The following is a 13,140-nucleotide window of genomic DNA, read 5'->3' as shown; positions in this document are numbered from 1 at the left end:
ACACAGGTATGCTGTAAGAAGACACACTCAAGAGCACTGAACCCCACTATCAGCAGGGGATCAGCAGCTCACCTGAAGCCTACATAGCTCCAACTAAAGCTCTCAAAACAGAACACACTACACTTGCACACTGGTGAACCTTAATTCAAAGGATGAGAGGCTGCACTAACATTCCCCCAGTGAAGTGTGCTCAAGAGGAAGCACCGTATCACTAAGATGCTCTACAGTGCCTCAGCCCCACCAATTCCTTGGCTGGCCTGGTCAGAATCTGTTTATGAGTGCACAGAACTTGGTTTCAACTTCTACACTCTGAATTACTGGGCGACTCTTCATCCTGTGTCAGTGCTGCCAGGATGTACAGGGGAAACAAACATTTTTATCCACCCTTCCCCAGCAGCTTCATGATGATGAAAAAGATGTAATGAAATAAATGGTTTACAGTTATGCCTTTAATCCTCTTACTTAAAAAATAAGATTCTGACTGTGAAAATGAGAAGACAAAATACTTTGCATGTTAAATTGTGGAATATGCTAAACAACAATTTAGCCACTTCAGTGGTCTAGTAAGAATAGCCAGTTTCAGCAGTAGGGTAGGCAGTGTGATTTGCCCTGTAGTCTGCCACAAGTTTAACTTGCTGGCAAGCTGTGGCATTCTTGAATACCAGCCACAGACAAAAGCCAGAGAGCTCTAGATCCAGGCATCAAGATGTTCCCTCCTGAATGAGAAATGAAGTCATCAACACATTAAAAGTTTTTAGGAAAATACTCAACTTGAAATTAGGCTCAGCTATACCACAGTTCCCAGGTCTCAGCTATACCACAGATTTCTGTTGGGACAAGAATATTTTTGGAAGGCAGTGCAGATAGAAATATTTTTCTGTTATAAAAGCAGCCTATGCCTAAAAGGAATCAAGGCTAATAAACAGTCAATCAAGATAATTACTGCCCCAAATCTCCTCCGAACTAAAGTTTACTATATTCTCAGTTTGTCACCACTTTATTCTATGATACCTTCTGTTTCTGTAAATGCAGCATTCAGCTGACTAACAATCCCTTCCATACAGCTCACTGTGTCCTCTTGTGTAGGCAAGGCTAGGACCTGGCCTGGGAATATGTGACCTTCTTTAACACAGCAATTTCATGAAATGTTATGAAGTTGTTATGGATCATATAAAAATAAAGACGACTCCTCTAAAGTCACCACATTTGCATGGATCACTTTTCTTTTTATTACATTTTTCTTAAACACTTTACTTACATTAAAAAAAAGAGGAAAGCTAAAACATCTGTATTTACCAGTTTGGTTCACATGGCATTAAAGGCCTGCTGTAAGAGCCAAGAGGCAAGATATCCTCTATTAAAAAAAAGCAAACAAAAATACTTGGCATTAATCTGAATCACTGTATGGCACTATTACAGCTGGAGAGATTAACTTACATATTATTCTCACACAGTTTCCTTTAGCCTCTCCCTAGGTACAGATTTGATTAAAATGTAATGAGGATTCTCAAAACTGCTTTTTCACCAAAGTAAATACTAAAAAGAAATTCAGACTTACATCTGGGCAACATCTATATCCAACAATATTATTTACAAGTCTCTAAATGTCATGAAGCAAACATTACAACAATCAGCAGGAAAAGTTACCCTTTTTGGTTTCCAAAGACTGGTGATATGGTGGGGACCTGCTGCTCAATACCAAAGAATCACAGAATATCCTGAGTTGGAAGGGACCACAGTGTTCTAAATTTAGTAACCAAAAGAAAAACACATGGAAAGCTATTCTCCAGACTGCAGAAAGAGGGAAGATTATAAGACACTTGATGTCAAAATGCATCAAAAAAGAAGCAGTTCATACTCTTTTAACACAAATCTGTATTTTCAAGCAACAATACATTGTTTAAAAAGAAAATGCCAGGAACTGATGTGTTTCTAGTATTCAGGAAATAAGTGGAGAGGTACATTTTGACTGATACAGTGAAGCTGTAGCCACTTTAGAACCAAAGCAGTTAAATGTCTACATCTCATACATTAGGAGTGATCAATAAAGGAAGTACAAGAGAGTTGTGAATAAGCTTCTTTGAGACCTACCAGTTCAACACACCCACAGTGAGTACACATCAATTTCATGTAATTGCCTGATCCTGTAAACTAACAAGGGCCAAGAAAAAACGAAAGCATCAGCAACTCCCTGGCTCTGCTGACAGAGGACCAAAGCATGTTTCACAGTGCCTTGCCAAATGAAAACCAACTTTCACACTAGTTAAACACTGTGCATTAAATCATGTATCAAACAATTACATCATCTGCTTAAATCTGTCCCTGGCCTCCTCTGTAGAGATATTACAATTCAGATAAAACATGACTGTCCAGTAATTATTGACTGAGCAGATATTCAGTGTAAAGACTCAATCTATGCAGCAATTCTCAAACTTGAGTTTCCTGTAGCTGTAGCACTGTGAGAGTCAGCATGAGACATTACTGCAGCAGCCATTTAACATGAGATAATCTGCTTCTTCACCCTCCAAGAAAGCTATTAATTGCATGTATTTAAGCATTAGTCCAATTCTGTTACTGTCTTTGAGCTGACTTTCAGGAGTGCACACATCTGTGGTTCAATCCTCTAGGGTGCTTAGCACTCTTGCTGCTCGGGCAGGCCACAGGAGGGAGATGCTGTCAGAAGACAAGGCCAAAAAGATCTCAACAAAATCAAGTCCATAAATAAAAGTTGTTCCTAAATCAACATCTGGATTTCTTCAGAAAAATCAGACAGCGTGCCAGCTAAATGATCACAAAAGATTTATTTATAAAGTCCTGACAAGCTGGAGTTATTTTACTTATTTCTGATATTCAGCATAAGTGCTCCATCTCAAAGAAGCTCTGTAATTCTTAAAATTAGCTTTTTATAGATCTCTAAATCAATCCCTTCCCTTTGTGCTACTTAACTCCCTTGCTCCTCTTTGGTCCTGACCCAAGAAGTCAAACTTCAAGCACAGGAGCTGCAAAGAGCAGGTCAGGTGAAGTATGATATTTATTAATGCCTTATTGGACTGGAACACTACTTAGCCATGATATCAACATTTGTAGATGTGTACATTTTTAAATCAGTCCTTTGAAAGCTCTCCTAGATTGGGACTCCTCTTTTCTGTGGCAGTCTGAACTCTTCTTCCCCTAAAGATGCTTGGCAGGCAGTCTGACCACCACTTCTGTAAAGCGCCCCAAGGAGTTCCCTGCTTTCTAGTCCACAGCCCCCCCTGCTCTGCTCCACACACATCTGTCCCACCAGACAGGACCTCAGTATACCATAGCTCCAAAAGGTGCTTCCCACACACAATTCCAGCTCTCCCAGCCCTGGCCCCTCTGGCCTTTCATTTCACTGTCTCATTCCCTATCCTGCCCACAGCTCTAAGCACAGCAGCACCAGTCTTGCAAAGGTGCAAGATGAGTTGAGATCTCCAGGCAGGAGAGCTCTGCAGGGTAAAATGCAGACACAGCACTGGTGCAGCCAGCCAAGTGCTGCTGACAGCAAGGGCTAGGATGCTGCTTTAGGGCTCTGAGCCTTTAAACCAGCCCACAGCAGACCGTGGCATTTGCCATAGCACCTCTCACACTCTCCCTCACCTCTGGGAAACACTGCAGACTCCCTGCTTCAAAACCTGAAACCATTTCTCTTGTTCTCTTAATCATACCCCCACAGTCTCTGTCATTTCTTTTCCAAGGCTTTCAGCGAGAACGCTCCAGTGCATCCAGAGTTTCTCCAATACAGCATTCAAATGCCAAAAAAACCACCCATGCAGTTGAGCTTTGGAAGTTCTTGCTAGGAATGCAAACATTATACTGGCTTCACTGTCATTATACCACAGCTAGAAGGCAGAACTGTTAAAATTTCCACCTCTCAGCATTTTTACTTTCTAATTCAGTATTTACAAACTTTTTAGTTGAGCTCCCATCCTCCCCAATGAGACTTGTCCTGCATTCTCTGCAGCATCATTGGAATATTTTCCTTTGATGTTTCCAATACTTCCTGAGCATTTCATGGGTTTTATTACTACATATAACTTCTTATGGTTTGTGTTAAAACATTCATGTTCATGTGATATCTATGTCAAATTCTTAATAACTACAGACCAGAATGTAAAAGTAATAATAATAAAAATTTGAGAGCATGGTGTGTACTTTGTCTCTGTCCTCACCATGGCTTGCATGCAGCTGCAGTTTCTCACTCACTTTCAAAAGAGACAGCTGAAAATGCCCAGCAGCATACAACACGTGATGCCTGTTCAACTAGAGCAAAGAACAGCAACCAAGCTCTTTCATTTATTCTCGTTTTGAAAAAAAGGTGACTCACCTGATCCAAACCTACAGGAACAGACCAGGTTAAGGCCTGAGGAAGTTAGAGAACAGAGCATCCACGGACCAGAGAGAAAATAGGAGTGAGAAAGAGAAGAAAAATCTGAGTCCTCTCCAAAGTCATTCCCTTCATTTGCTTTTTTTTTCCTATGACCTCTTGAGCTGAGGCTCCAAAACAGCACTCCCATCCAAACCACTTGTCATGGTTTCATCAGCCAAGGAAAGTTTATTTTCAAATTCAAACTGGACAACATCAAAATAGGTGCTACATTTCGTTTACTAATTTTTTTACCATTATTTCTAGAGCAATCTCATTTCTGGAAGGAGAAAAGAAGACATCACTTTAGCAGAAAACATGTAACAATAAAATGCTGATTGGGGAAAGACTGCTTAGTCTTAATGGAGACAGAAACAATTATAGAAGCATGCTCTATTATAAACTGTAATTATGCTGCTGCTTAAAAACAAGAAATAACAATATTTCAAAATGAAATATGTACTATACTACAATAATTGTGAAAGTAATGTTTTCCCCGACCTAAAAAAATAGATTGGATAAGCAATCCACTCAAAGGATTGGTGGAAACCAAGTCATGAAACGTGTCTGAGCATAAATTGGCAGGAGTGACATAAGAAACTTGCTTATTGAAACTGAACAGGAGTTAAAAGGGATTCCTTTCAGCTTGATTACCAAATGAAAAGCACGCCTGTAAAAATCTGTGTAAGATAAAATCATGTAGCCTGACAAATTTGGTATTTTCAAATAAACTTGAATTTTTCATTACAAGAACCTCTGCAGCAGGCTTAAACAATCTCTGCTGACACCAACCTATTTTAAGCAAGAATAACAATTTTTTTCACCTGACACATGGAGGAAGTGCTAACACTTACCTATGCACATTTTGATGCACAAAATGCACACTCAATTTAAATATCGTGTCTTCATGTATGGGAACAATTCAGGTGGTCAGGTTTTGCTCCCAATGAATTTTTTCTCACTCAGACTGAAGCCTGCCTCAATACACAAAACATGCATGTCAAAGATTTATTTGTACTCTGGCATGCCACACTGGAGGCAGACTCACTATGAACATAAAATACCTTAAGGCAGAAGGGCACCTGCTTTTCACACTGCATTCATTTCCCTTAGCATTAAAATCAGCCCAAGACCCTGGGACATAACAGCAATAAACAGAAGTCATTTTCCAGAGATCAAAGGACAAGCAACAATTATTATTTCCTCTCTTTTGATCACTGACCTAAAACTAATGTATTTGGAGGGGTGGAAATAAAGCATATTGAGTAATTCAGTGATCAATTAAATGTATGTTCAACAATCGTTTAGAGATTATTTGAGCAGTCAGCTTCTCAAAACTACTAGAGTTAGATTAATGTTGTAGACCACTTGAAAGCTGGCACTCCAATTCTTCTTACAGCATAAACATTCATTTCCTATCCTGTTAATATATGATTGATGCTGAGCTACTCTAAATAAATTCTCCACCAAATTATTCAATTAATATTTTCAACAGTTTAGAAATGCATGATTTAAACTGTGATGCCTCTTTTTCATGAAGGCTTGCAACTCATGAAGCTATGGAAATACTTGTTTATTATTCCTTGAGACATAATATCAACCTCTTCGTATTTCTGAATGAGCAAATGGCTGACTGCCACTAATGCAAGCATTACACTCCACGCAGGGGATTCAGTCATTGCCTTGTGTTTAATCACTAACACATGAGAGCAGCAGGCTGTGCCCAGCATGGTCAGGGTGCTCAGAGAGGATGCTGAATTACTGCAGCACTGCTGAGAACTGATGGGCACAGAACCACTGAGGCTGGAAGGCACTTCTGGGATGCCCACGGAAAACCACAGCATTTTGCCCACCTCCACTCTCCTCCAGGGATGGAGACTCCACAACTGCACTGAGCAATCTGCTCCAATGTTAAATCATCCTCACACTGAAAGAAGGTTTTCTTACATTCAGTTGGTGTTTTCTGTGTTTCAGTTCGTGCTGAGATGGTGATAGTGAATGCACAAGGCACACACAAAGTGAAGATAGGTAATACTTAAAAAAAAATCCAAATACATACACAAAAAGCTGGTGTGTAAAAGAAAGTTACGATCCTCTTCTCTACTAAAACCCTCTCCTAAGCTTTTAAAACATTTCTAGAAAACAAATTATGCTGAGCTGATTGTCTTAAATACTTGCGTGTAAGGACTCATGCATTATAGTTGTTATATGTTAAGAGCAGCAGCAGCTCATTGCAACTGCTATGACAAAGGGGCATCTTCATGAACAGGAACCCAATGAAAAGCCAATGAAATTTCATTTTTAGGAACATGGAAAAAACTCTCAATCATTCACAAACACAGATATAGGATAAGATGCTACTAAAACAAGTGTCATTGTTAAGCAGTATTCTTTCCTTGTAGATACACTGTTTTTCTTCCTCACAAATATTCCTAAATATGGGGGATATCTTCTTAGTACCAGAATTACACTCCCAATGTCTATATCAACATCTCAGGAAAGCCAACTGTGTGGTGGGCATTGGCCAAGATCCTGGTTAACCTTCTTTAAATTTGAAAATTCTTTCATATGAACAAATTGAGCAATGTTGCCATTATTTACTTTCAATCTGGACCTGGTGCCTAATACAGACAAGCTACAAAGGTCATGACCCACTGGCAAAGATATCTTTTATTTTCAAGGCAGATAACTGCTTTTGAAACTGTGAAACAACACCTTCCTGAATAGCAGAGCAATGAGATGCCTACATACAGTATAGTCTTGAGTTTGTATTTGTAATTCCAGAAAAAAAAAGGTATTAGTAAACTGTCACTCTAGAATATTCATAAAGGTTACAGAGCAGACAGAAGAATCAAGATTCAGTCATGTACGCCATTATCCTTGTATTTCACAGTATAAATAAAATATATTAAAGAGATCGCAAAGGCAAGTAAATACCTTATTCTCCACATCCCAAGGATCCAGGGCTCTGGCCCTCAACAGAAGCATGGCTTGTGCTAACATCCGTGTATTAGCAAGTGCCAACTCAAGAGGCCAGCACAACTTTCGAGCTTGTCTATGGGTACCTCTGCAGACCCAGACTGAAGACCCACCACCTTCACAGGACCTACAAGTCAGGGTACACTCATAATAGAGATTCTTATGTGGAGGCCTCTACCAAGTAGCAGAAGACCCAGCTCCTGAGACAAAACTCCAGCATCCTCCTCAACAGGTCTGCATTAATCAACATGCTGCTCCCTTGCAGTATTTATTGTCTGGGAGGTTGCACAGCAACAAAAATTCCAAAACAGGGAATAAGAAGAAAGGAGAAACTGACCAAGGCACTTATTTTAAGCATGCAACTGACTGGGTTTTGAACTTCCCAGCCAGGCATTATCTAAGGTTCATGTTTTGGTTTTTTCCTTGAGAGCATATTATTATAATATTTTGCTAAACAGCTCCACAGTGACACACACTTCTTTCTCTTCTATCTCAAGGTCACGTCCGGCGCGGACGGCGCAGCTGCAGCGGCTCCCGGGAGCACTGACAGGTAGCAAAGGTCCCGCCACCCGCCGGAGCCTCCCCGCGCAGGGGACACGGGGGACACGGGGGACACAGTGAGCACGGAGCGGCACGGGCAGGGCCACGGCGCCGCACCGAGCTCTCCCACGCGCTGAGCGCGGCTCAACGCCAGCTGCCACAATTATAAACGTGACGCGGTTTGCTGGACCACTGAAGAAAATGAATCCGTTTCAAAGTAGTTATTAAATGAAAGTAACGATGCGCCCCGGCACAGCCGGGCTTAGGGAGCCCACAGAGGGGACCTGGTGGCCGCGCACCTGTAGAGGAGCCGTGCGGAGAGACCTGGCCCCGTCCGCCGGGGCCGGGCTCCGTCCGGCACCGCGGCCGCCCCCCGCCTGCCGCAGTCCGCTCCCCGCGGCGCCATCCCCAGGCGTCACGCCGGGCTCCGGCCCTGCGGCCGCCCTCACCCCACGGCTGGGAGCGCAGCGCCCGCCACGGCCCCGGCGTCCCGCCCGCCCCCGCCCCTCACCGGCCAGCTGAGTCACGAAGGCCTCGGCCACCAGCGACATGTCGCGGAGGGCGGGCGGGCCGAGGGCACGCACAGGAACTGGGCGCCGCGCTGCCGGCGGGGCAGCGACTGCATCCGGGGCCGGGGCGGGGCCCGCGGCTCCCCCGCTCGCGGGGCGCAGCGCAGCGCAGCGCCGGCCCGGCGTGGGCGCCAGGGGATGCGCCTGTGGGAATTTGGGAGCACCCCGGCCTGAGAGCGACAGTCACTCCCCTCTGTTATCCCAGCCCGAGGGCAAACCCCCGGGAGCTCCCGGCGGGATACTGCCTGCTCAGCCTCTGCCCCCTTAGCTTGGACATGGGGACACAAGGGAACGGAGCTCCCAAATGCTTCCCGAAGCGTCTCGGGGACGATAGGTTAGAAATACAGGGTATAGCTCCCTTTTCTTCATCCCAGGTTGGGAGTCTTAATTCTAGAAGACAAACTCTGCTTTTTGGAACGTAGACCTTGCCTTTAAGCAACCGTAAATTGTTTCGTCTTAATTCTATAATATAAAGACTACTTAAATGTTGGAAAATGCTATAAAATTATATACTTGGTATGTTGATTGCAGAGAAGATAAAGGATATGTAAATTACTTGTTTCGTGATCTTGCAGTCCCTCTTGATCCTCATTCCTTTAGCCACACTGTAATAAGAATTAGAATATCTCATTTTATCAGGTATGACTTACTCTACTGTGAAGGAAAGACAGCACAACATTTCAGTCTTGTAAAATCTTAAATAGTTAATGTATTGTAAATAGTATATGTACAAAGGACATGGGATATAAACATGTATTAATGTTTGCAAAGTATGTGAAACTCCCCTGGTGACACTTACTATTGAATTATTCTTCACATGATAGTGGAAGCATGCTATTAGAGCAGCAGCAAAAGCAGAAGAGCCAGTAGATACATTGGAACAATTAACTGAGGACTTAAATCAGTGAAGTTTAAGAGAACTTGATTATTTTAAAATGCTGCTGAAAGCTCCGTTTCTAATTACAGCTGTGAGTTGAATGGCATTGAAATCACAGAAACTCTGAGCAGTCTTGAGAAGCTGAGTGGCTTTGCATTAGGAGATTGCAAGAGTCTAAATTAAGCTGGTTTGTTCTGTTTCAGTCCTTTCATCACCCGCAGTACTTAGAAGGCTAAAAACACAAGCCATGGGGCAAAAGGCCAAGCTTGAACTAGGGATGAGCTAGGCCAAATCCATATATTAGCAGCCAATTAAAAAATAATGTTTCTTTGAAGAGCTCAGTTTGATACAAAGATGTCATCTGCAGAAATTGAGGCAGATGATGCAAAATAAATCAGGGTACAAAAATCAGGAAGTAATCTAGCAAGTATGAACAAATAAATATCAACAGAAATCTGCTGCCAAATCCAAACAATTAGCCAAAACAGGAGGAAAACTGAGTGGTGCTCAGGCCATGCCTCTAACAAGTGGCAGAAGAACACAGACGCTCCGGCTTCTGTCTCTGGGACCAGAGATTGGGGCAGTAGTTTTGTTTCTGCATTCCCAGTCCTCCTCCCTGCTCCCACTGAAAAAACTCTTTTAGCAGAGCACCTTGTAGGAAATCCTCCAGGGAGATCTCCAGGGACAATAGATGGGAGCAATGAAACTGACTGCATCCCCACCTTCATCTTTATTCAGTATGCCTCTCTCCTCCAGCTTTTCAGGGAAATGCATCAGTCTCATGAGCCTGGCTTCCTGCAGGATCTGCATGTGAGGTTGTTTCTTCCGATGGCCTCACCATTAACAAATTTCTTTCTGGTGATTCTTGCTCCATGCCATGGAAAGCTCCCTAGCTTTCATGGGTTTCAAAGGCTTCACAGCAGATCTCAAGGTGCTGGTCCCTCTGATTTCAGTGCAGAGAAGGGTGAGCTTTCAGCTGGGTTTTCAAGGGAAACTAAAAGCAGAATTACACTGTCCCTTGGGCTTTGCATTTCTGAAGGTCAGCCCTCACTGAGGAGTGCTTCCATAGGCACACCAAAAAGATGGAGTTCAGTTTTCTCATAGCCCATCTCTCCACTGGGCTGCCTTTACCCTGTTAATATTTTACAAAATGTATGGCTAACAATAACAATACCTTTATCTGCAGAATGAGCCCTTTGCAGATACAGTTGTTAGGAATATTTTACAAAAGGAATTGTGAGATAGATGACAAAAAAAGACTTTTGGTCTTGTACATTTCCTCAAGCTTTATAACACTATTTTGCTTTATAACACTATTTTTGGCCATTCAAATTACAGTCTAACTAGCCCTATGGATGACAGTAGATAAGATTAAACAAATCACCAGAAAATGAAGGCATTTAAATTAGTTCCTCCAAAACTGAGAATGCTGCTAGGTGTCATGTGCAGTTCTCAAGTTCATGAAGCACATTATGAGCTAAGTCCAGGTTAAGGTGGATACAAGAGTATTGTGTCAGCCCAACACTGATTGCAAATATTCCTCTTCAGAGAACTGTTGAGGTGGTAGAAGACTCTGCAGAGTTGATCTGTGTTGCAGTATAACCTCTCTTCATCCCAAGACAGCAAGCTCAGGCCACGTGCTGCTCAGCAAGCCTCATCAGAGCACTTCCTCATTGCATAGCTAGGGATGTCTCCCCAAAACACTGCTCTGCATTTCCACAGAGCAGGTCTCTAACAAATCAGGCCTTTCCAAGACACAGGAGGAATGCTGACAGTCACAGATTCAATTAGCAAGGGTTCTGTCAAAGAGAACTGTGCAGAAATTTTGTGCATGGGTGAAGTGTCTGAAGGCTACTTGTATGGTACAGCTGGAGTTTTGAGAAAAGGCCAAGAAGTAGAGAGACATGAGGGAAAAAAACAGCACTAAAATGCCTTCTTCTTGCCTGGCCCACAGTCAGGCTGCCCCTCTGGTGGAACTTAGGGCATCCTGGGGGCTGCTCAGCTTTATGGTGCCTGTCAGTGTCTTTAAAGAGCTATTATGGCTGCTGGGAGAATCTACAATGAAGGAAGACTTGAGTAAGTCATTCCCTGCCAACACATCCCGTGCCAGGCAGCAGCAGGAGGGTGTTTTTAGCATGACTTCATGCCAGAGATTCTCTGTACAATAAACAGTCTGGCAAGGTACACAGACCAACAGAAACAGATGAATCTGGACTAGCATGATCAAATGGATCCAATAGGGCGTTTGGTTTACTTTTAAGGCAAGTGTTTGCCTATCAGCCATTTCATGCCATCCACTGTTCAGTATGAGGAATGGTGCCAAAACTACTCAAGCATGACCCAAGTTGCAAATTTTTCAGTTAGACACACAGTCCTGTGAGTTTACTAAGAAGATACCCTATATGGAATCTGAATTCAAAACTGAGGCCAAACTCACTTCTGTAGCTCCAATGCACTTCCTTGGGAAGTTGGTGTAAATGTTTTGTGGTAGCATCCCTGATGGAGTAAGAAATAAATTTGGGTTTATGAAAGTTCAGGTGTACCTTACAATCAATTTTCATACTCATAAAATGAATTGCATGCTGCTGACAGTAGTCTCTTATTTTCATAATCAGATAGGCTCAAAAGGGTTTAACTGTTGCATAAACAAGATAAGATATGATTTCTAGGAACATATGTCTATAAAAATGCAATAGGCAGAGTACTAACATTAATCACTTCACACTTAAGGAAGATACTGCATTCTTAATTGACAAACAAAATAATACTGATGCATTTTCCAGCAACCTACATGAAGATAGAAAGCGTTTATTAGAGTTTTAAGAGATACAAGAATAGCATTTCTGAAAGCAAACAGGGAATCACAAACTGTATGAATGCCATTAGATTAATCATTTTCTTCTTCTTTTCTCACCTCCTTTTCTGCATTCTTTTATTCAGTAGGGTGAGATTTTCAGGGGTGCCAGGCCTACTTTAGCACATCTGTCATCCCTGCAGCTGCACTGAGCGGACATCAAAGCAGCTGTGCAGGAACCCAAACTTCACTGTGTTATTCACTGAAGGTGTTATCAGCCCCCAGGCTCTTGCATATCCCTGTCATTCCCAGCAGCTGCTGAGGAAGCTTGCTCTGTGCTCTGAAATAGCTAAGATCTTGAAGTCAGACCTTGATCTTCTCAGCTTTACCTGAGCATTCCAGAGGAGCTCTGCAGGTGGGCAGGGCACAGCCTCTACAGCCCATCCCAGTGCTCTCAGCCCAGAGCATCAGGCGCTTCCACAGGGACAGGGACATCAGCTCACAGGTCAGAGTCTAAATAAGGAGGAGCCATGGCTAGGCAAAGAGGACAATGACCTGGACTGAGCTTTGAATAGATCCACTGGGTCACTGGAGGGGCCCAGGACCATGACAGTGTCTCAGCTGCCCATGGAGCTTATTTCTCCATGCCAGTGGTGGATTTAGAGCAACAGGTTTCACACAGCTTATGCTTTATAGGATCAGGATTTGACTTTTAAACAAAATCTCAGATCAGAGGGACCTGCAAGCAGGAGCTTCCAGAAGGGAGACAGCAGGTTTGTCCTGGTTTCCCTGCCTGTGCTACTGCACAGTCCACCCTGCCTTCCCCTACTCTTCCTGCCAAACTCTGCCTTTGGTTTCCTTGGATCCAACCTCTGTTAACAGGCTGCTTCCATACTTGTCTATCTTTTTTTTAATCCCTAGTTGACCAGACACCAACAAGTCTTTTTTTTTAAAGCATGGATCTGGACTGCATTGTCAAAATGGCACAAATGTC

At 42.9% G+C, this 13,140-nt stretch overlaps 1 protein-coding gene across 1 annotated transcript in view; it reads right to left on the bottom strand.

Annotated features, from left to right (window-relative positions):
* MTX2 (metaxin 2) overlaps positions 1–8,531 on the bottom strand; it is a 29,819-nt gene extending 21,288 nt beyond the window's left edge. The window contains 2 exon segments of the mRNA XM_009088021.4: positions 8,418–8,477; positions 8,480–8,531. Coding sequence (XP_009086269.2) covers positions 8,418–8,477; positions 8,480–8,531 — 112 coding nt within the window.
* Between the last annotated feature and the right edge of the window lie 4,609 nt (positions 8,532–13,140).

This window comes from Serinus canaria, chromosome 7, assembly GCF_022539315.1.
Source record: "Serinus canaria isolate serCan28SL12 chromosome 7, serCan2020, whole genome shotgun sequence".
In the NCBI taxonomy this organism is placed as follows: domain Eukaryota; kingdom Metazoa; phylum Chordata; class Aves; order Passeriformes; family Fringillidae; genus Serinus; species Serinus canaria.
This window is presented reverse-complemented; position numbering and strand designations above follow the sequence as displayed.